The sequence below is a fragment of the Nilaparvata lugens genome, chromosome 1 (assembly GCF_014356525.2).
Source record: "Nilaparvata lugens isolate BPH chromosome 1, ASM1435652v1, whole genome shotgun sequence".
NCBI classification, from domain to species: Eukaryota; Metazoa; Arthropoda; class Insecta; order Hemiptera; family Delphacidae; genus Nilaparvata; species Nilaparvata lugens.
In genome coordinates this window covers 8,707,405-8,732,890 of record NC_052504.1, presented here as the reverse complement: position 1 = coordinate 8,732,890, position 25,486 = coordinate 8,707,405, and the positions used below count along the sequence as shown (strand labels likewise).

Sequence of the window (25,486 nt, the reverse complement as noted above, 5' to 3'; positions counted from 1 at the left end):
ATGTTTAAAAAAAAGACTCTCTCTAGGCTTGTTTGTGCAGCAGAACCTACTGTCATAACTCAATGCCATTTTCATAAAGGTAGGCAAATAAGGAGTATTGGGTGATGAATGCAGTTTCTTTGTCAGTAATATTTGTTATTTCCAAATCATCTGATCACATGAATGACATGTGAGAATCACGTCTCCCAACTCTGGGGAAAAGTTGCATGGAGGCCAAAGTCAGATTTTAAATGACAATATGCTAGTATTATACAGTATTATTGAATTATTTAACAAATAGCAATATTGTAATTGTGATAAAGCATTAACCTCTTCTTCTTTTTTGGCATTACTGTTCAGCGTGAGCATTAGCTTCTTCAACCTCCATACCAGTCACCAGCCTTCTGTTTCCACCCTCCGACCTTCATAAATCTCATATCCGCCTCACATCATCCAGCCCATGATGAGGTGTGGATCCAGGACTCTGACCTGTGAATCTGTGGGAGGGGGGGTGGTGACCCAAAAATTGTTCAAGTTTCCAATTAAAACCAGAATTCGTAAACTCCATTTTTCAACATTTATTAGTTACTAGCCATCAGGCTCGCTTCGCTCCCTGGACCCCCGACTGGATCGTCCGAGAATGAGATCAGCAGGCTCGCTTCGCTCGCCTGCATTTTTCATTTGAGTATTTTTATCATATGTTAGGACAATCCAGTCGGGGATCCAGACTAAACGTCTGGCTAAACGGATATGGCGAGCGAAGCGAGCCTGATGGCTAGTAATATAATATTCCCAGGATTGAAGTAGCAGTGCCCAATCAATTTTTCCGCGATAAATGCATTTAAATCTTCAACTTGGTGCCAACCTAACAAAGTCAACTCAACTTAATGCCAACCTGACAAAATTATTAATTTAGTTGCCAGTTAACAACTGTTTCGAAGAGGTACTCTATCTAGATTATAGTTCTATAGTAACATATGATATGGAAATTTCAATTATAATTAAGAGATTGGGAGAAGAAGAATATACATGCTAAAAGACGAACTTAAAACCCTTAAAAACAACCCTTAGAGTTAAAATATTGCCAAAAGATTTCTTAGTGCGCCTCTAAAGGGCCAACTGAACATACCTACCAAATTTGAACGTTTTTGGTCCGGTAGATTTTTAGTTATGCGAGTGAGTGAGTGAGTGAGTCAGTCAGTCAGTGAGTGAGTCAGTCAGTGAGTGAGTGCCATTTTGCTTTAATATATATATATATATATATGTATATAGATTTTGATCATGTTCATTCAAATATCATGGTCATGATACTTATTTCTGCATCCTCAACATTTTTTTCAAACACCGCGTGGAAAAGTAAGGAAGGGAGTGGCTCATGAACCTGATCGCCCCCCTGCCCCAGGATCTGCACCTGACAAGGATTCCTTGGCCTGCTTTCTTCCCTACAATTCACAATTAAACAGTTTATGGCTATTCTCTGTTTAGCCATTCTTTCTGAAACTTCAATCTGGAATTCTCTATGATATATAATTATTCCATTATATAATCTAATTCTCAGAAAGCATCCACTTGGAGTGCTCAAATTTGATGTTCCATCTTCTACAATAAAATTTTCTCCAAAGAAAAATCGTATCAAACCATGACTGTAAAAAGAACAGTCAAAGTTTGTCGTTGTTCCACAGTGTTCAAGCAAAGTCGAGTAACTTTAAAAAGAAAAACTATTTCTCACATATCCAGAGGATCTGATAACTTTGCTCTCTGCATTTAATGATAATTTTAAAATCGATAGTTGTGGAAAATCAGTTAAAATTCTAGAAAATATATTTTATTTTTTGTTATTCAAATAATGAATTTTGAGGAATTTTACATTTTGCAGCTGTCTGCCGGCAGTGTTGAAACGGGTCTGTAAGGTGCTGCACTCTTTTAGATGATAGTAAAACTATCAACATTCAAAGCCAAATCTCATCCCTTCTCCTTTCATAGCATTGCGTTGTTGAAATACAGTTCGTTTTCGTTGCAAGAAAATGGTGTTCGTGCAAAATGTTCGCCAACTCGAGTGCCCTTTATGGTGATTGTTGACGTGTTTCCTCAGTCAAGTAAGTTGTTTGCCTGTTTCATTCTTTAATCCGATATTGTGGCAACAGTTTATCAATGATTTAATGTTAAATAGACTTATTAAATTAGTGTAATTCATGGGAGAGACTTGCTCAGTAAGGAGGTGACCTCAGTTTGTGAAGAGGACGTTCACGTTATACGCCAGCCATTTCAATTGACATATTTCACATTTCATAGACTTTTTCAAAAATGAATTGTCACATGAATGATGATCACGTGAATAATATCTACAATAAGTAAAATTGATATGAATTATGAAAATTATAGCGTTTACAACATGAGGTGGATAGGAGATCTTATCGGATCACTCTTCACCAGGTGCTGGATGATTGTTAACCTGTTAGCCAATTAACCTATACATTCATTTTAAATTGAACGATTATTTTCTTGAACAAAAATTATTTTATAAAATCCATCAAGTAAAATTAACTTTTAAATACTGTAAAAGGACTGCTATTCCTTTAAACTTAATTTGAAAACTTTGATTGCTTATAGAAATCAAATACCGCCAATTAATTCCTCCCTATAAGTTGAAAATATTTATTATTTATAACAGTTTTACCACAGGTATTAATAGGTACCGGTACTTAATTCAGATACCATACACCAACCTAATGTTTATAATGATTGAACCAGCATAATATTTTTGATGGTTAAACTTTCAACTTATTATAATCATCAGTAAGTTATTGTGTGGTAGTCCTATATCCATTTTTTCAACTTTTATTGTACTTGAACTTGAATTTAAAACACTTAGAAGTGATGTGCATTTTTACTTGAGTAAAATAAAATTAACTTGTTTAAGTTAATTTTTCACTCTTTATAAATGTTTTAAATTTAAGACAAACATGTTCTCTTTTATCTTGGCGTTCTAATAATTATGTTTGCAATGAAGTTATTGCTTGTAACTTGAAAGTTAAATAATGATTCTATTCATCTTTACAGTACCTACTATAAATAAAACCTCGCTTGAAAGAGACAATCAGCAGACTGTGTTTTTGTTACTTTAAAAAGGATCAAGTTTACATCAAGCGATTTTCACATTGTCTATGAATTGGAAATATCAAAGACATTAATATAATAGATATTGGCTATATAATTTCAAATGTTTTTAATATCTTACAGTATCTAGGCTATATGAAAATGCTAACATGTCCTCTGAATCAGCCTACAAAAATATAAGCTAGTTTTTGAATTACTGTAGCGGTACGGCACATTGAAATTGAATTCATGACCCATTATTATTGTAAAGAATTTAAACTTCCACCTTGTGACCTTACAATGAATATCTTTTACTGTTTTGTCTTAGATAATAATTATCTTATATATTGTCCTATTTCAATATTTTTTTATGTTCATTTACTTGACAACTGAATTACCTTCCTCTTCACCAATACCAGCAATGCCGGATGGGTTGCGTCGAGAGTTTAAAATATATAACTTTTTACATTTATCACATGTGTAACTATCGAGATAGCAGTACACGTCAGACATGTCGTTGAAAAAAAATCCTGAATGGAAAACGAATTTTTCCTAAGCCAGCACTTGAGTCTCAGGTTGAATGATGGTGTGTCCAACATCTTCAAATCCCCTATTGAAGGCCAATGCAGGAAATGTATCACGAGTCTTTGACAAGCGACGGTATGGCACATCTATGAGACCTCGATTTCTAGTGTCGTGACCATGGAAGTCACTCCTCGTGTTGTAGTTTTTCAAGATTTGCTCGCACAAACAGATACACTGCACACAAGTAAATGTAATGAGTCATTGTCAAGATCACACTCTTTAATGTATATAGTAGAGTTCACAAGAAGTACTTCTTCCTCAGAATCTGGCTGAGAAAAGAAGACCCTGGTTTCTCCCAAGCTACATGAAGTATACATGAAGCTAGGTTAAAACTATGTAGCAGAGCTACATGTAGCACATGAAGTATATATGAAGCTAGGTTAAAACTATGCAGCAGAGCTACATGTAGCACAGCTATAATATAGCTCTACTACAAGTTCAAAAAGTGACACTGGAGATCTGCTATATAGCCCGGCTATATAGCAATTTTAAATGCCGGTTGCTCAAAAGCCGGTTAAATTTTAATCGTTATTAATTCCACGAGAATAAATCTAATTGGTTCTCATGAAATTAATCACGGTTGAAATTTAACCGGCTTTTGTGCAACCGGGCCTAAGCCTATTTTCTCTGCTATATAGCAGAAAATGAGCTATCCAAAATTTTCGGTAAACATCAAAGAGAATCTGAGCTATATGTAACTCTGGTTTATGTCATTTTTTGTTTATAGCAGAGCTATAGTATGGCTGAGCTAGATTTAGCTGTAATGTAGTACGTAGCCCAGCTATTTTGTAATAGGTACTTCATGAAAGTTCCCTCTCCTACCCAAAACCTCTCATAAACTGAAAATTATCCTTTTTGTTACATTGTCTGTTGAATGAGTTATGAGGTTTCATTAAATAGATATAGATAATAAATTCACCTAGCCTACCTCACTGTATACTGATCACTATATCGATGAAGTGTTCTGCTTTAATCGCTTGTTGGTCTACAGTTGATCTTCAGTGAGTGGTTTTTTGTTCAATGAAAGAATTTGAATAGAAAGAGCAATTATTCTGTTAACTGCTCCATCTTGTTTCATTCCCAGATATATTTTATTTCTGTCATCCAAAATATATCCTATATTCTGTTATCCCATTCTATTGTGACAGACTTAACGTGAATTGCATCTAATCTTTTTTCTTTAGATTGAGTTTATTTTTTTAAATAAATATGTATTCTCAGTCCCAACTTGCAAATCTGTTTGATAATTTCCACTCATTTTTACTTCTTTCTCGATGTCGAATCCGTGAATTATTCCTTCAATATCAAGGGCAACATTTTATTTAATATCATCTTATAACTGTATAATCTTCACCATTCTTGTATGATGGGATAACAAGCATGTGACTTACCTTCAGAATTCCTACCTTCTTCAAGTGATAGTTTCATTTGGTCATATCGATTTATTATGGGTGTTTCCCCACCAAACTGGATTACCAAAATTCAAATGCATTCTTAAACTGAGTAGTGTTCGACATCCCATTTCATACAATTTATATTGTACCATAGAGAAAGGATAAGCGTATACGCGTTAAGGATAACGATAAGCGTTTCTATTTGTTTGTCTCTGATAGTACCTTCTGATGATGGGTCAATATTTACTTCCAAGAGTAAAGCATTTCAATAATAACCTTACAGTGATGTAATATTTTTTCAATCAAGTATAATAATATTGTGGTCTACACATGGTGAGACATATTCAATTAAATAATTACATTTTTGAAAGTGATTTACATTTGAACTGCTTCACCATTTTAAATATCGAATATACTAAAATATTAAATTTTTGATCGAATTTAGATGTTCCATAATAATCAAGTTGAACAATGAACTGTATGACTTGTTTAAAAGTTTGATAAATGTGTTAGAATGCCTATATAATCTACATACAACTAAAAACATCTATCTATCATAGGCACATCTTTGAGCAATCTACAACAAGCGTTATTACAAACCTAAACAATCATAAGAGTTGTCAATATCAATCAAGATCCTGTAGAATTTATCATTACAACAATCATTTCAATTTCATTTCTGATCAAAACTCCACACCATTGATTGTCTTGCTGCTACCGTGATTGAGATTATTTTTTTGCTATTTTCATCTACAGTGAGGTCTACGTTGTAAAATCAGCACTTGATTGGTATTGGTGTTGTAATCCTTGTCTGTCTTAAGACAAAGCAGTTAGCTCTATCCTGTTTTAGCCCACAACGTTGCCAGATTGTTCCTGGACCAATGCTGTTGTCCTATCTTTTCCACAGAAATTACAATGTGGACCTCTCTATAGTAAATATGAGTAATTATTATTATTGGACGAAAATCCAAATTAAATGCTGAAATCACCCCGAAGACTTCTGCTACTGCAAATATTGACAACAGTGTAAACAGCTAGATGGAAATTCGATGAGCGCTACTATTCAAAAATTATTTGTCAGCCCGGGAATCTGTCGTACCTTGAATGTGACCTGAAAGACTTCAATGAAACCTAATTTTGTTCTTAATTAGGATACTTGCAAGATTAAGTCATAGTTTAATGTTCAGACTGTCAATGGTTTTTGAAAAGTGTTTGTTGTCATCCTTCGAACTAAGATTACATTCAACGGTATTTTGCTTATTTGTCAATTATATCGTTATTCATTTATATTCATTCTACGTATCCATTATGTCTATCATATATCATTATACAGAATATCATATCATATTGAAAAATCATTGCTGGTTAAGCCGTCGGTCCCGGCTGCCTATCAAGCAGTCGTTAGGTCATGTCAGAGGCCCTGAAATTGATCAGTTGGGACCTAAAAACTCTGACACCAGATCTGAGCCAGCCAGGTCACTCGATATTATTATTATTATTGCTGGTTTCTTGAATTCTTTTTGACAGTATATTTTGATTGTCTCGTTTTATTGAGTTACAGAGACAACCTAACTTCTAATAATTTTTTCTCCACTTTCTATAAGTTTTTATCTTCCAGTTTACTTATAATTTTTCCTTAATATCATTCTGCTGTAGCTATTGCACATAATCCCCAATGACAATTACCACTAACTGGTTTTAACGCTTACATCCAGTTTCACGTTCAATTTTGATTGTAAGTTGTTATAAAAGTCATTATTTCTCCACCAATACTAAATTTGTGAGTGATGATGGCAGAAAGTTTCTAAGTGGTCATTATATTTCCATATAAAATATAGTATTTTATTGACGATTAATAACAAATTAGGGAAGGATGTTATATTATGGACCACGTGGCAAAAAATATGAAGATGCTTTGGGCTAGCCCAGGCCTGGCACGCAGTGCACAGTTTTGGTTCGTTGGTTGGAGGTTGGAGCGTCGCCTTTATCTCTATCTCTTTTATCTGAGAGAAAGCCGTTTCAAGGCCCAAAACGCAACGCAGGATGTGGAGAGGTGGGGGATGGATGGAGGAGCGTGGGGAGAACAACTTGGAGGGAGACTGGCGCATAGAGGGGTAGATGACTGTCTAGAAGCGGCGTATTACACACTTCACCCCCTTTTATAAGTGCTGTTGATCGTATTTCAATCGTACGTTTTTTTGTGTTTCATGAGTATCTAATGGAATTTGATTGGACTTATTATATCTGATGCCTTTGTCGTAAGTGCTCCATCTCACCCAGTTGTACAAAACAATTATTAGTGGAGATCAAGATTGAACACTGAAAAATTTGCATTGAGAAAAAAGCTTAAACAATCGTAAATTATCTTGATAAAATAATAGCTTATCATTGTCTTTTTCTTTAGGGCTAATTTTAATATAAATAAAAATATAAATCCCAGTACCCTTTTTAAATTATTGTTATTTCACTAAGGAAATGACAATTTGGTGTTTATGCCAAAAATGTGCTTAGAAGATTCTGATAATTTCATTCCTTTTACTAGTGCATCAGTTTTTACATTCTTTATCCATACGAAATACATATTTCATGTTGCTCCTTCATTTATGTTCAAGTTATAAGTTAGTAGTTTCAAATCTGAAAATTGTCTGTTGTAACTGCGCACGAATGAAGATAGAAATCGCCTCTAAAGCTTTCATCCTTTTCTCTTATCCGAATGAATAATATCAACACATTAACACAATATCCACACAGATTTTCTAGTTTTATCATCATCGTGCTGTAATACAGGTAATGTTGTTGCCTATTTTTTAAAGTAATGGCAAAGAATGAGGTCATACTTATGGAATTGGCATTGTTTTGGGATAGGAACCACATATTGTGATGCTACTTTTATACACTATGAGTCTTTTGTTAAAACAGAGCTAATCACAATGTAAATCAGTGTTTTGCTAAGTTTTGTGAATTTTTCATTAAAGATATTTTTGTCGACAAAATGTATGATAAGGAGTACTAATGATGACTCATATACTATGAGTCTTTTGTTAAAATAGAGCTAATCACAAAGTAAATAAGTGTTTTGCTACGTTTTGTGAATTTTTAATCAAAGATAGTTTTGTCGACAAAATGGATGATGTAGAGTACTAATGATACTTCAATAATTTCTCTGCTGCACAAATATTATATTATGTGAGTGGATTAAATGATTGTGTACTATGACGGTAGTAAATGTATATCTATATTAACAGATGGCATTATCAAATCATTGAAATATTTTCTTCTTTCAATTTGTGTGACTTCTGTTTATAAAGCTCACATTGAATACGTGTCAATTATGAGAGTTGACTCTAGTCACGAAACGAGGCAGAGTAATGGACTCTTATTATTGATTGTTTTTTGTCGTTGCTCTGTTCCTTCTCACTCCCTCTCTCTCTCACTCATTCATTCACCCCGTTGGTCATTCCGAAATGAGTAATTATACATAATCGGAAGGTGTCCGAATTATTTATAGAAATTCCTATCAACTCTCTCCCTACAATCCACCTCCATAAATTCCCCTGAAACTATTATAAGATTCGAGCTATGTTTCCTATTGATCAGCTTCTATGCGTTGTATTGCATATTGTTTTATAGACTGTATTACCAATATCGTAGTATTTTGACAGCACCCTTTTCAGGTGAAGGTATATGTTATTCATGCATCCTAGCCATCTATCATCTTCCTTTTTCCTGGAGGAAAATATCAGTAGATAAATTTATATAATCGATCAGATATCCTTGCTTAAGTTGATCTATTATGTAGCCTGAGTGAAATAATTCTTTTTTTTTCAATCAGTATGTTTACGATGATATTGATATTTATTTTCTATGAGCACATTAGAATGGTGTCAAACCACTAGTTGTAATCCGTTGTGATTGAACTATTATTGGACAGTTTTTTATGTTAAATGTCAGAAACTTATTTTATTGAACATGAAACAATCTTTAATCTTCAAAACAATTGAAAGTGTAACACTTCAACATGAGGCTGTTCAAATCAAATCGAGTTTTATTCAATGACGTTAATTACAAATTCCATTACACACTTGAAATTCAGCTCAAATAATTGGGTCGATGTCAAACGAGGTAAACGACAGAAGAGTCCTGCGACAGTCGAGACCAGCGACGGTAGAGACTGCGACATTCGAGGCCAGCGACGGTAGAAGACTCCTGAAAAAGAGTCCTTTTATCACAGTATACATACAGTAAGGAAACTTGGCTAGTACCCTGACGCTAAAATCCGCCATCTTGTTAGGAAGCGCCGCATTGTAATAGTATTGATGATAGGTTCGGATCACTTCAATGATCCGGATCAATTGATCTCGTTCACTGCTACGAGCCAATCAGAAGACCAGGATTGGAACTTCCCAAGGTCACGTGACGTGTTTAGTATTGGGGTCATGTAAAAAGCATTGATTAGATAGGCGATTCATTACAAGTTTCCATTCTGTACCTATTCTGTGCTTTTATTTTTGAAGAGCCCCGACAGTTGAGACCTGCGACCGCAGAGGACTCCTAAAAAAGAGTCCTTAAATGTCGCCTGCGTTAGGCGACAGTTGAGGCCTCTTTAATTTTTGAAGAGCCCCGACAGTTGAGACCTGCGACCGTAGAGGACTGGAAAACAGTCCTCTACCGTCGCAGGCCTCGACTGTCGCGCCCCCAAATAACTATAGCCTCGAATAATTGAGACCCATTGCTTATGTATATATGAAAATCTATTACCGCGTTTCGCCGTAAATGCGCAACATATAAACATTCAAACATTTAAACATTAAGAGAACTGCCAAACCGTCGACTTGAATCTTAGACCTCACTTCGCTCGGTCAATTATTAAAACAATAAAGGTTTGAATATTGAATCATGTTTTAATGACTTAATATGTCTTTAGAACTTTATGTTTTGATTTATAATTTTTGAAATTATTATAAATAGCCTACTATTCCTGAAAATGAAGCAAGCTGGGTACAATATCTACTGTTTGTCAAAAACTTTTAAGATGTTATATAAATTTGGGAGAGAAATAGTACAAGGAGTATCCTTAGTTTTCTCTCCCAATCAGTGCTTCTTTATAAAAATATAAATGAAAATGAATGAATAAACTATTATAAATGTAATCATCATCATCAGTATTTTGCCCTTGGGTAGGTCCATACATGATTCCTCCTTATCCATTCCTCTCTGTCCTGTGCTATTCTCTTCAGCATGAAGTATTTCCCCTCATCCCTGACATCATCCATCATCTTCACTCTCCAACGCCCCAGTACCCTCCATCCTTCCATTGCCGTCACAAGGAGGCCTCCATGCCTCAGCAAGTGTCCCAGCCAGTTCCGCTGCCGTCTCCTTATCACTGACATAATATTCCTTTCCTCTCCTACTCTACGCAGTACCTCCTCATTCCGCACCCTATCCATCCACCTGATCCTCTCCATCTTCCTCCACACCCATATTTCGAAGGCCTCCTGTCTTCTGAGCGTCCAGGTTTCTGCTCCATATAGAGCCACGCTCCACACAGAGCATTTAGCCATCTTCTTCCACAGTTCCATTTGCATCCTGTACACACCAATTTTCTTATCTGGCTTAATATTATCTGATCTGGTATGAGTAATTATGTTTATTTAATTATATTTTTAATGATATGTCATATTATAAAGAGTTTGTAATATGTTTTGAATATTCTAATTGGCGATAAATGAAATTAAAATTGAAATTCCTTCTTAGCTCTTGCAATTCTCACTTTTACTTGTAAATCCCACCGCATATCCTCTTTAATCAAACATCCTAGGTATCTGAATGATGACACCTGTTCAATGCGATGCAATCCTATGTTGATTGTTAAATGTAATGGATATAATGTTGATTGTTAAAAATGTATATGGTAGCTTTGATGGTAAATTCGATTTCATAAGTGTCTTCGAAACCGGGCCTAGTACTATTTTAGAAATAAATTCGTTCATTATTTTTAATTTTTCATTACACTTAGAGCCGTTTGCACAGTGACAGTCTAAACTAAATCCTATACTATTAAACGAGCAACTTCTGTTTATATGTTTGTATTTCACCGGATCTCGAAAACCGCTCTAACGATTCTCACGAAATTCAGAACATAGTAGTAGGTTTATAATATAAAGATTCGGTTGCACTAGGTCTCATCCTTGGAAAAACTCGCTGAAGGACATTAAAAGGATAATTATTATTTATCCTTGGGAAAACAGCTGATAATAATTATTTCGTCGTCTGTTGGTGATGGAAGTGAGTGAGCGAGTTCATGTGTGTGGGACTGTGTCAAAATTATGACTCAGCTGTTGAACATTTGTAATCATTCAATCAGGTACTTAGTGCCTGTTGCAAAAAATCCGGGTTATTTTCAATCCTGAATGATTCCAGTAGATCCATCGTTTTGGAATGGTCTTCTTTGATTTGGTTCACGTGAAGTTAATCAGGATTGAAATTTAACCGGCCTTTGTGCAACTGGGCCTTTGTGAGGGAAATTTTTACATTCCTCTGGGAATTAATCTCAATCTACTGTGATTAGATAGAACATTTCTGTATGAATATTATTATAATTTCTTTTTTCGTAATATATTTTTTATGCTTTTGTACTCCAGAGCTAAGCTCAGTCCCCGATATTTACCCAATATATGGGTAATATACTTACTGTATAGTTTGGTGGTCTAGAGTGTTTATTTTGAAATGACTTTTATAACCTATATACTGTGTCTTGTTAATATATTATATATTTAACCTATAAAGGGAAAGTAGTTTTGGGCTTTAGCCTGTTGATTCTTTCCGCTGTAGTCATCTGCACGAAAATAGTCCTATGGAAATTGGATCAGATGAGTGTAACGTTGCCAAATAAGAGTTGATCAACTTTGTTTACAGCTCATTATAAACTGATTAAATTCAGTTTAAGCTTTCACTGTACAAATGGGCCTAAATGACAGTAAGGAGCACTCCATAATTCAGTATGTGTTTTGTGTGTTTAGGAGGTGAGAATGACAAAGCCGAACAGCGGTGGCGGGGGTGGTGGAGGCGGAGGCAGCCGCCCGTCGCGCAGTGGTGGCTCGTCGAAGGTGCCGCCCCCGCATGGCCACGCCAAGAAGCCGCTGCGGGCGGTGCGCGCCCTCAAGCAGCCCGACAACTCAGTGCTTCGGCCGCCGCTTGAGACGAGTGTCGCCGGTCTGCGGCAGGCTGTGCGGCTGTTCGAGACTAGCACGCCAGAGGTAGGGGTTTCAAATTCATTTATATACACAAAGCACTTAATCTAATCAAAGATTGGGAGAGAATCAACTGGATAAGCCAATTAGATAAAGCCCAAAACTGTCTCCCTACTGTTGATATTTAACAAGTTTAATGCCCGATTGCAGAGTCGTCACATAAAGTTAAAGTCAGGCTTTTAACTTATTTATGAAGCCATAATTCCACTTTTCGTTGCACAGATGTCAAAGTAAACTATAGCTCCCATAAAACTAAAAACGCCCAATTAGACACATGACTTCGTTGCACAGTCGTCAGAAAGAGCTTATTTATGTCTCCAATAGCTAAAAACGGTCATTTAAGTCATGGGCCCGAAGTCGTGCTGTTAAATCCAATATCTACTCCCACCAAATGTATTTTAGAGGCTGTGACAGCTTTTTTTGAACGATGTCTACGAAAAACCATCAATATATAAGCAAATTATTTTTTCCTACAGTTACGTTGAAAAGTGGCCATTGCTGCACTGATTACATAACGCAAAGAATCACTTTTCCGCTCTAGTGCGGGAAAAATTTTTCTGCACTCCAGATTTGCAACATGGCAACGCAAAATACTTAGTAGGTTATATGGAGCAACAGTGCAGCAAAATCAAAATGAAGTTGGTAACAGTGACTGCTGTGGCTGCTATAGTGAGCAGAGGTGCAACGAAGCACAACGCGCTAATTATTACTATTATATATTATAACGAGGACAGCAACAGCACAGTGCCACCACAGCACACACCACACAGCCGCCTCGCCATTCAAACACTACTAAGTTATTTTATGGATTTCAGGCAATTTTACCCATAATTACCCACTTTTCATATTCAATGGTAACTGTAGGAAAAACTTAATGTGAAATACGTGCGCAAAGTTCCTCTGCTGCACTCAATAAAACCATTCCGCCCTCGCCTACGGCTCGGGCGTAAACGTTTCTTTCGGTGCAGCAAACTGTCACTTTGCGCACTAGTTGCACAAATAACTATTTCTCTCCATATGTTTTCAAGTTCTTTATAACCTTCAAATCGCTAAATATGGTGAGAAATCTCGCCAAAAGCCAAGAGTCGCCATATTGTTTATCAATTTTATGTGAGGTCTTTTAGGTCTGTTCACAGTGATGTCGATTGAAACTTTCCCTGATGCCAAGACATTGGTTGGATAGAAGCATGTACGGAAAAAAGTGAATAGAGCTGCAGTGTGACTTATGTGTGATGCTAATTCGAGATATAGCTAAATGGGCTTCAGCAAACGACTGTGCAACGACCAACCATTTATGTCAGTGATTTCAAACTATGTCTCACATAGCTATGTTTGATTCTATGTAACGACTCTGGCTGGAACTGGGCATAAATGTCATGCTAACACTTGTTTATCTATTCATTTATTGAATAACATTCAAAGCTGCTTGTCTCTCCAACTTTAATGATTAATAAGTCTAAAATTTTGTGATGTTAACACTTAGGGCCGGTTTCCGAGCTCGGGATTTAGCCAAGTTCCAGACTTTGAACACCTGGAGTCAGAAAATTGGCTTTCAAAACGGGGCGCAGTCGTAGTCATAGTCAAAGTCACGTTTAAATTGAATTTCGAAAAACTAGAAAATTGAACACATAAAATAAAGAGAAATAGTGTAAAGTTTCAGCTATTTTGAATCATTTAGGAATGTTTCATTTCGTTGAAGAAAAACGTTTCCAATAATTATAGAAATGAAAAGATAAAAATATCTATTTTACTGCAAAACTTTAAACAGCTGGAGTTAGAAAATTGGCTTTCTGAAACGCGTAGTCGCAGTCCACGTTCGAATTAAATTTTGAAAAACTAGAAAATGTAACACAAAATAAAGAGAAAATAGTGTAAAGTCTCAGCTATTTTGAATTATTTGGGAATGTTTCATTTCGTCAAGGAAAAACGTTTCCAATTATAGAAATGAGAAAATAAATATTTATTTTGCTGCAACTATTTACTGCGACTACGCCCCGTTTTGGAAAGCCAATTTTCTGAATCCAGCTGTTTAAGGTTTAGAACTTAGCTAAATCCCGAGCTCGGAAACCTGCCCTTAGTTATTCATTCATTGGGTAACATCTACGATAACGGAAACCAAAACTTCCTTCTTCTCTTCCCAATTTTGATATTTAACAAGTCTGAATTAAGTCAAGTTTACACTTATTCATTTACTCTTTTATTCATTAAATTACATTTACGATAAACAGACGCTAGCTAAAACTTCTTCCGTTCTCATTCAGGCTTTACTTATAACCAACACAATATTTGTTATAAATATAATAATAATTTACGGTGCAAATATTACTCAAAAAATGTTGATATAAGTGAAAAGATTAAGAAACTCTCCCATCATACAAGGGAGAAAATATTTACCCAAAATTGCAGACCAATTATCTTGCTAAGATTATTTCCATTATTGCTATCGTATAGGTAAGAAATATTAGCATGATTCTTGATAAAAGGCAGTTTGGTACCCAACAGGGTGAAAGCACTAAGAATACATTGGAACCCTTAACTGAGTCAATATAAAATTATATAAGAAAAAATGAAAAACATTTTACAAAGCAAAATTTTAAAATTTCAAAGCGAATTTTGGTCATGTTCTTAGATCTGACCAAGGCATTTCACGTCATGTTACCTCATGATACGATGATAGAGAAACTTTAATGAGATTGAAGTCCTATGTCCAACTATCCATCAACAAAATACATTGTTGTACAGTGACTAAAGAACGGTTCAATATTGAAGGTCTGCATTTAAAAAAAAAAGTTGTTGCAACATTTTTAATTTCAATTAATTCGTTGAAATAATAATCGGCAATGGTCTGTCTTTTCAGGTTGTGCATTTGATGTCGTATGAATGCGACATCATCTATGAGTGTCGAGTGTGCAAGAACCTGTTTCGCAGTGTTGCCAATTTCATCTCCCATAAGCGGATCTACTGCACGCGTCGCTTCAATCATGTGCAGAACAGTCAAGTGGTAAGTTTATCCAGAAAATGTTGAACATGAAACGGGATAAATGAATATCTATGAATTAATTCAAAACTGTTACATACCGTGGGTGCTCTATCATGTATTAACAACTATGAAATTAAGTCTCGTAGAACCTTTGGGCAACCTAAGGTCGTTTTCACACTTACTGACTGTCGGCTGACTCTCAGAATTCAGAAATCAAAATCAAATAGAATTTTTCCCCATTTTCACACAATATACAACATGATATTAATAAAAATGAATACAATATTCACTATTTGTGAAAATGAAAATTACCACCACCAAAAGTACAACTTGCTCGCTGGTGAATCGACTGAGAATCAGATATTGGTGATAGTTAGTCAATCAGCGATTCTAATTGTCGGCCAATAAATATCGACCGACAATCGGGAAGTGTAAAAACTTCTTAACGCAGGCCTCTTTCCATTGTACTGTCAGTAAGATTGTACATGAATACAAGTTTGAATTATCCGGGAATTTGATGGTTAAAATGAATTCGAGAATCTTTACATAGACTTTTTGTGAAAGTAACATAACTGTCATAGTCGTTCATGATTGTATCATGTTGTGTAATTTTTTTGTTGAAAAATAAATTATTTTAAGATATAACTGTCATAGTACTTGTTCTTATTTGTATAATGTTCTAAAAATAACATCAAGGTAGAAAAATTGACTCTTTTTAAATATAAAGTTGAATAAAAAAGTTTTAAAATTATGTTTTCAAAATATGAAGTTGGAAATTGAAGTTTTTCTAGTATTTTATCTTCAAATAATCTGTCTGTGTGTCATGTAGGTGGAAGATCACACACTTTTGGTTGATGGCGGTGGAGGGGGAGGGCTTGACTTGCACCATCAGCTGATGCCGCCAACTCGCATCACGGCGCGTCAGGACCTGACGAGCATCGTGCAGCAGGCATCGATGGCCCAGTACTACCGCGACGCCGAGGACAAGGTGGCACAGCGCGAGCAGACGCGTTTCGACGCCACCGTCCATCTCCAGCCGATCGAAAACACCAGCTATGGCGTCTACCAGACCTACGAGACGCCCGGTGGCAAGAATGCCGGATCGCTCATGAAGGATCAGGTCAGCTGCAATCTATTTATTTGCTTTAAAGTCAGCATCTGATCAACATTGGTTTTGCTACCCTTGTCTGTTAGACAAAGCAGATAGCTCTATCTTTTTCGATGTTCATGCTATAAAGTAAGCATCCGATAACATTGGTTTGCTACCCTTGTCTGTCATTAGACAAAGCAGATAGCTCTATATTTTTCCAACTCGGCATGGATTGATTTTGTTTATTTGTTCGTGGCGCATAAGAGTGTAATTACATTGAATGCGTATATGTATATGTGCGTACAGTTATACGCGCCGCGAACATGAGCAATTCACTTTTAATCAGCTGACTATATCTGTATTTTTACAGAAACCGTAAGATACAGATATAAAAAGCTGGGCATCAGCTGATTAAAAGTGAATTGCTCATGTTCCCGGCGCGTAAATCTGTACGTACCTTATGTCGAATCATTCATGAACCGAAAAACCAAATCAGAAAAGTGCAATTGAAACACATTGCGATTTGCATGTAGCTGCTCACACTGAACGCAAACAGTAAGTGTTAGCGTTCAGTGTGAGTATTCCTGTTTCTCTTTCCAGATTTTGTTTCTCATTTGCACATATAGGCATTCAATGTGATCACACCCTTAGTCTGTAAACTGCTTCATATACTCGTATTGTTAGACGATAATATGAATTATATCATAATTCTCAATGACAGTTGTAGTGAGATTCAGGTTATGAATCTAGCAACTGATTAATATCAAATTGAAGTTTCGAATATCAAAGGAAAATCTAGTGATAATAAAATCAAAGAAACAATAGTCACTGTGCTAAATAATGCTGAGACTTTCAATGATGAATGTTGTGAGTTGTGTAAATTTGTAGATATTTTTTGTTGTGATGCTGATATTTTTTTTATAATTGACGCATTCATGTGCATTTTGTGTATGTAGTCTGAGTAGGGATGATTGATATAGATTATTTATGTTTCATACAATGTTTCTGTGATTTGACCTGACTGTGTTTGATTCTTTTTTAATCTCCATTTGACCTGACTGTGAAATAAATGTTATCAATAATTGGTATTATTTTAATCATTAATAGATACATGTTGTTGTTTTTCTGTTATAGTTAAATTTAATTATGATCTGGACTGATTCAGAAGTAGATCAAATAAGCTGTGATAAGATTTATATTGAATAAACTATGGGATGGAACTTATATTAATATTATATTGAGAATTGTGGAATAGAAAGAAAAGTTGGATGCCTATATTCTATTATACAATGAAAATATAAATGCTCTTTTCCTTCAAGTACTGGTTAGTAAATTTAAACCACAGGGATTAAAATATAATTAATCAGATGGATTTGCTTTCCTTGTCTGTCATTTGACAAAGCAGATAACTAAATCCTTTTGCAACTCTACGCCGTTGCCAAATTGCTTTTATGGTCCAGTCAAGCAAGGTTATAGATGGTGTTTCGTATTTAGTATTATTATTTATTGTAGCTTGAGAGTCCCAGCTAATTCATATAATGTAATTTTTCGGCCAGCCCTCCACTTGGTTTCTATTCGTTACTTGTGGTTGCGCAGTAACCCTTTCTTTGTAATCTAGCGCATGCGTTCAGTGGAAGCGTCACCCCCGGCTCCCATTCGTATGAAGTGATTGCTACGAGAAGCATCTAATCCTCTGTTGTATAAACCGCTCCACAATATTCTTTATCTTATTATTATCAGTATTGTGGAAACCCTTATTTAATTCTTATTTTTCTTATGATTATATTATACCGGCCGTGAAAACCGTAACTAATACCTCAAGTCCTTACCGCGATTATTGTTCCACCTCATTTCCGACCGGTGTGAAAAGAAACAATATCAAGGTATTTAGATTCATTTATCAATTTCATTATTATTTCTCCTCACACCTCGTTTTTATGGTAGCCTCACCCCCTCCTTTGGTCCTCCATTCAATACAGTCTTATTCTACTACTCTTCTTATTCCCTCAATATCCTCAATCCAATGCTACAGAGAGTAATGTTTGAAAGACAGTTTTTGCCCCGCAGCTCTGTTTGGGATGAAAATCTGTTTCTACTGCAGTATTGAAGAGATTTTGCCTTTCACTTGAGATTCACGTGGAGTGGAAGAAGGATCTCTAAATGAGTCTTATCGGAACTTTTGAAATGCAGCTATTGTATAACAATTACATCAATATATTTTTTTGTGATTTTGGAATAAATAAATTTGTGTTTGAAAAGATGTGCTGTGTCGTGTGTTGCAGGTGTCCGAACTGCAGAACATAATGCAGATGAAGGAGGGCGTGACACTGGGACCGGACGGCAAGATAGTGGCGAATGGATGCCGTGTGCCGCCGTCACCTGCCGCCAGTTCCGCTACGCCCGCCAAGGTGGCGCACTCTGACGGCAAGCAATGTCCGGCGGCCAAAGAGGAGCACATACTCAGCCACCACGAACACATCTGCGGACTGTGTAAGGATGCCGTACATATTATGTTTATACATGGTGTCCCACTGCTAAGGTGTAACAGCTGAAGACCAACAATAATATTGTGCTTGCTTTTTGGGATGTTTATTTATTTGAATAAAGAAGAAGAATAACGAAGACCATTGATTCTGCATGGAATTTGCAACATAAGGGCCGGTTTCCGAGCTCGGGATTTAGCTAAGCTCGAGACTTTAAACAGCTGGAGTCAGAAAATTGTCTTTCCGAAACGGGGCGTAGTCGTAGTTTTTATGATAATCTTTATTTTCTCATTTCTATAATTGGAAACGTTTGTCCTTGATGAAATGAAACATTCCTAAATAATTCAAAATAGAAATTGAAAATGAAATATTTTTGCCAAACTTTTGCGATTGGGAGTAATATTTTTTTTGACTGCTTCAACTAATTTGTTTTTTACTTTTAGGTAAAATCAAGTTCTCTTCCAAGAAGACGCTAAGTCATCATACCAGAAATGTTCACGGCTCTTTCCGAATTGCATACACGTGTCCCTGCTGCTCCAACCTTTTCACAAATTCCTGGAGTGTTATGAGGCATCTAGGCAAAGGTAATTATCAGTGACTTTTTTGCACTTACTAAATTTCTAGTGCTTTCTTAAACTTACTTATTTTGTGATTTCTGTCACATATTTCAATACCTTAGTCAAGTTTTATTGAAATGAATAAGTAATTGCTCAAATGAGAATTTGTTCGAATGCCTATGAATCTAGAATTATCATTATTAAATGAAAATCAAATTTTTAAATGCTTTTTCATTGTTGACATTATGTCTGGTGCAGTAAGAATATTATTTCCATTCGTTCTAATTGGACTAATCTAAGATATAAGATCCATGTTCGTTGGTCAATAAAATTAACTAACTACCGTTCTTCATCATTTGTGAGAATGAACTGTACATAATCTCAGAACATTAACATAGAGAAACAATAGCATAAGTGGATATCCCATGGTATAGGGCGTTTATGTCGCAACTTTTACTGTTATCTCAAGCTGATAGTCCATGTAGTTCTTTCCTGTGAAGCTTTATGACGCTGTCTATGTGTCTCTCATATTGTGCCGTTCATATACTCTTACCCGGTCAAAACAGTAAAAATCGACAATAATCGACAGTAATCGGCTTGAGATAACAGTAAAAGTTGCGGCATAAACGCCCTATACCATGTGATATCTATTTACGCTATTGTTTCTCTATGATATTAATCCATGTAATAATCAGTGAACTTATCCTGTACAATGAAAATACTATTCCCATAAGTTCTAATAATGGGACTATTTATACTCGCTCGGCCGGGCTTAGTGGGAATAATGTTAAGTCATTGGAATTCGAATCAAATCAATTTTTATTGTTCACATTATTTGTAACATACGCAATAACGTTATTATCCCTGTACCGGTCACTGACTTACATGTATTATTTATTTATATGCTAATATTATATTTCTAGGTGTTATTTTCTGTGAATGTAAATAAAACCTGATGGAAGAAGCTATTCTATCCGCTTAGTATTCAATTAAATCGAATAATGACAAACTGGGAGTGTACGTGTCTTTTTTTTGAAACTTCGGTCACATTTAAAATAGTATTTTTGTAAATTTATAGTTGAGTCACGTTTGCAAGGTGACCCTATCACAATGTTTATTTGATATAATACGGATGATTCATTATCAACAGGCATTTGGCCAAAATGCCGAATCGTAAATTCCAAAATAACAGTGCTGATGATAAGTAATAATTAAGGACTGAACATTTTGTGAAGTGAACAACTACAAGACTTGACCTATTTCGGACTATGTGTAACCTTTTCTAAATTTTGTAGAGGAATAGCACAAGGTTACCTTAATTTTTCTCTCCCTATTATTTTTATGATGTACTTATTGTATGAATCAATAAAGTATAAGTTCGTGGCTTGGCATCTACAAAACATGTACTCTTTAGTGTTTCCATTTACTTACTCTCAATTGCTTGGTCTTTAAACCCAGATTATTCAATGAATTATCTCATAACTGTGGTTTTATGCAATAGATACTCTGTTACAGTACATAGGAAGACAAACGATCAAGTGAGGAGGTTGAGAGGGCAAATTCAGAAGAAACAAGTTCACGCGGATAAGCTGTTGAAGAAGCAAGTTGACGCTTCCTCCAAAACCAGTCCATCTAGTAGTACTTCGAGCAATAACAACAAACGGTTGGCTGATACTCCAGATAACTCTGTAAGTTTTCTGCTCTTCAACCGTTTCGAAATGAAAATGAAGTGAAGATGTTAAAGAAGGTTATATTTTTAGTAGCCTATATTCTGTACAAAGATTGGATGAATATGATTATATTATACTACTATAGATGATTAGATATATTATTCATCTATCGACATTTTAGTATCCATGAATATGAAATCTGTACTATAATGAAGGAAATAACTGGCTTATAAACGTACGGGATATGAAATTTATGTTTGACGCATCATCACGTCTGAACTGCTAAACTGATTAACTTGAATTTTTACATATAGATTCTCAATTAACCGAGGATGGTTATATGCCTATTATAAATTCTTCAAGATTCCATTACGTCAAGTTTTCAGTTTATCAAGTTGAAATTTGAAATTTCAAGTTGAAAATTTGAAGTTTGAAATTTCTCATATACATTCTTAATTAACCGAGGATGGTTATAGGCCTATTATAAATTCTTCAAGATTCCATTACGTCGGTTTATCAAGTTTTAAAATAGACCCTTGCGCAGAACGGGCTCCCTGCTAGTTTACTATAAAACTACCCTTCTTTGACGAAAATATTCAGTCACTAATCGTGCTTGATATTAGTAGACGTCTTATAATTTTTTAGCCCATCTATCAAAGAAGTCAATTATTATTATCACTAATAGTGGCATCCTGAATATCTAGAATGACTTCTTGTTCAATTATGAAATGCTATGAATATATTCTTCAAATTATGAGATAAGGAGCTTGCAATCTAGAGAAGTGAAGACTTATAACGTTGAGTGAAATGGGAGTCAAGTAGAAACTTGATATTGAAAGTTTCCAATAAATGTGGTTAGTCTAAAGCCGTGTCCACAATGAACAAATGTTCGACACACATGTTTGTTGAGGGGCTCAGGGACAAACATTTTAAAACGTTTGGACAATCATTGTTTGTCAAACAAAAATTACTGTTTTTCCAAACATTTTCAGTGTTTTCTGTAAAACATAAAAAGCTTCAGTGCTTACAAATGTTTTGTTTGGTGACGTGTCCACACTGGCCACGGGCAAACATTGTTTGACAAACATAATTAAATTTACCCAAACTATCTCAACATACATGTTTGTTGAACATTTTTTCAGTGTCGATTTGTTGTGTGTGATGGTGTAGTACTTTTCCATAATGAAAACATAATGGCCCATATGAATAAAACCAGAGCAAATGCTCATGAGCAAAAGCATTGAGCATAAGGTTTTGCTCATGAGCAAAAGGTAGAAGCAAAAGCATTTGCTCATTTTGATAAGAATAAGCTTCACCTTATACTCTTACCTTATGCTCCTGAACTCTGGAGCAAATGCTCACGTATTTTAAAGATTTTTCATCAGCTGATTCACTTTTGTAGCCTTACTTTGTTTTTATAGCTCACGGAAGCGCTAAATATGCAAGTAGGGTGCACCGCTTGTGTTTGCGTCGTCTGCTCTGTTTTCTATTTATGAATAGAATAGAATAGAATGACTTTTTTATGTTGACGTGGCGAAGTTTGGACAATATTGTCCACTCTACCACTTTACCACGTCGTTAGCAAACAATACAATACAATAGAATAGAGAGAGTTTTAGGTTAGTTGAGTTTAGAATTTTAAAATAATAGCGTGCAAAAATGTCATCTCTATAATAATCTTCAGCATATTCTTATAATATCAATAGCCTTCTTATAACCGTCTACACTCTCATCTTCTTAAATGCCTATTTCCTATTTTGTGATGACTATCTTTATAATCAGGTACCGTAGCTATCTTTTGTATTTATTCTTTTGTAGGAATAATGGTGATATATATCATGGTTGAATCTAAAAAGAGTTTAATAGTTCTCAACTACTGGTTGTGATCGTATCTGGTATAGTTTCCTCTTCCTCGTACGAATTAGTTGAGCCATTTTACTATGAGCAAAAGGTGATAAGCTGCTCTAGACTAGACTCACCTTTTTTGAAGCATTTGCTCCAAAAGTTGAGCCAATGCTCTAGTTTATTCATACAATTTTGAGTATAAGCTTTTACTTTTGAGCAAATGCTCAAACTATTTTTTCGATGAGCATGAGCAAAAGGTATTGCTCACGTTTATTCATAGAAAATGAAGCAAATGCTCCATATTTTAGAAGTATAAGCAAATGCTCAAACTATTTTTTCGATGAGCATGAGCAAAAGGTTTTGCTCACGTTCATTCATAGAAAATGAAGCAAATGCTCCATATTTTAGAAGTATAAGCAAATGCTCAACTTTATTAATATGGGCCATTGAATTAATATTTATGTGAATAACAAATTGGTGATGATATTTTTGTTGTGGTGTTGAATGTAGGAGTGGTGCTCGGAGGCGGGCAAGAAGGGCTCCTCGAGTACGGAGGTACTGCGCCTGCGCTGTACGGGTTGCCGACGTCAGTTTGAGCGGCAGGCGGCATTCCAGTCACACACGCAGATCTGCCACAAGCGCAAAATGGCCTCCCCAAAACCGTCCAACAGCAGCGAGAAGCGTATCGGCATACAGGTCAGCACTGCATGCTATCACATCTATGTAACAAGGTCTATAAATACAGGTCATGACAGGATCCCGTAAAGCATTGCAAAATTGCATTTTTGTGGGGTTCTAGATCACCAATTTTCAAATTATCAGATTTTATCATTGTAGATTGAACAACATGATGTGTTATTTGTAATTTTTTTCAAGGGATATTGCTTGGCTTTGAATTGTAAAATAAATTATTCTTCCGACAGAATAATAGTATTTAAATTCCAACTAGGTTATCAAATAAATTCATTTTTCGAAAAGACTACCTATTTTTTAATTGCAATCTTAACTTTTATTTATCTGAGGATACAATATATTTGACCGAGCGAAGTGAGGTCTAAGATTCAAGTTGACGGTTTGGCATTTCTCTTAATGTTTGAATGTTTAAATAATAATAATAATAATATCGAGTGACCTGGCTGGCTCAGGTCTGGTGTCAGAGTTTTCAGGTCGCAGCAGATCAATTTCAGGGCCTCTGACATGACCTAACGACTGCTTTTTAGGCTGCCGGGACCGACGGCTTAACGTGTCCATCCGAAACACGGATGTTTAAATGTGTATATGTTTATATGTTGTGCATTTACGGCGAAACGCGGTAATAGATTTTCATGAAATTTGACAGGTATTTTACTTTTTTAATTGCGCGTCGACGTATATACAATGTTTTTGGATATTTTGCATTTCAAGGATAATATAAAAGGAAAAAGAGCCTCCTTCATACGCCAATATTAGAGTAAAAATCAGACTATAGAATTATTCACCATAAATCAGCTGACAAGTGATTACACAGATGTGTGGAGAAGCCAGTCTATTGCTGTTTTTCCATAAGGTCTATAGTTTCAATCAGGTACTTGTGGATGAGAATACTGCGTGAGGTCTACTGTTCACAGAACTACTAGTATTACATCAGATATACTAGTAACAGCTATCCTCCATGGAAAGCATTGGCAAGGCAGAGAATCGGCACCGTTTTTCTTCTATCAATCTCCACTGCTTATTATAACGTAGACCTCACTATAATACTGAATGTATCAAAGTGTTCGTATGACAGAGAAATCAGCAAAATATCAAACTGTGTGTTAGGACCGTCAGTCTTGTAGAATTTATTGTACTCAAGTGTAATATTCTTCTTCTTTGCCTCTCCCTAGTGTGCCTTAGTTGGTGTATTTCAGTCCATTTCTCTCATGATTCTCTATCCATCGCCATTCTCTTCATCTCTGGAACAGTCTTTCCTCTTCTTCCTATCTCCTTAATCCGATCCTCATATGAATACCTTGGACGTCCCACTGCTCTCCTTCCTTGCACTCTCACATTCACTAATTGTTTTGTTTTGTTCCCCCATTCGCTGTACATGTCCATACCAGCTCAACTGCCTCATTTCTATCCTATCACTGACATCTCTCATGCCCACTTTTTCCCTTATTCTAGTATTCCTTACTCAATCCCTTCTTGTCTTTCCTACAGTTTTTCTATGGCACTTCATTTATACTTTCCTTATCTTATTTCATGAGATGATTTCATAGTTTCATATTGATTTTAATAAATATTTAGCTTTTGTTGTGAAAAATCTAGAGAATCTGACAGTGTTTTTCAACATTGTAGAAATAATTGTACTGCTTTTCAATTGACTGTAAAGAGAAAATGGATTTTGTAGTCTTCCTGAACAGAAGACGTAATTATGTAGTTAGTAAATGGTATTTTGAGAATCAGCTTCATTTTTCAAATTCGATTCACACACAAAGTTAGAGTAGTACAATGGGAGAAAATTAAAATGATAAATAATTTTATGATTGAATGATCCCTGATCTAGTTTCTAGTATATATAGTGCTTGCATAGCAG

General features: G+C 35.5%; 1 protein-coding gene across 4 annotated transcripts in view; it reads left to right on the top strand.

Moving 5' to 3' along the window:
* The first annotated feature begins 1,920 nt into the window (after positions 1 to 1,920).
* LOC111051468 overlaps positions 1,921 to 25,486 on the top strand; it is a 35,965-nt gene continuing 12,399 nt past the window's right edge. For all 4 annotated transcript variants that reach the window (XM_039429524.1, XM_039429530.1, XM_039429518.1 and 1 more), the window contains exons 1-8: positions 1,921 to 2,075; positions 12,074 to 12,310; positions 15,162 to 15,305; positions 16,114 to 16,404; positions 18,657 to 18,864; positions 19,301 to 19,441; positions 20,930 to 21,102; positions 23,440 to 23,625. In XM_039429524.1, the coding sequence (XP_039285458.1) occupies positions 12,083 to 12,310; positions 15,162 to 15,305; positions 16,114 to 16,404; positions 18,657 to 18,864; positions 19,301 to 19,441; positions 20,930 to 21,102; positions 23,440 to 23,625 (1,371 nt within the window). In that variant the 5' untranslated portion in view covers positions 1,921 to 2,075; positions 12,074 to 12,082. The remainder of the gene's footprint in view (positions 2,076 to 12,073; positions 12,311 to 15,161; positions 15,306 to 16,113; positions 16,405 to 18,656; positions 18,865 to 19,300; positions 19,442 to 20,929; positions 21,103 to 23,439; positions 23,626 to 25,486) is intronic.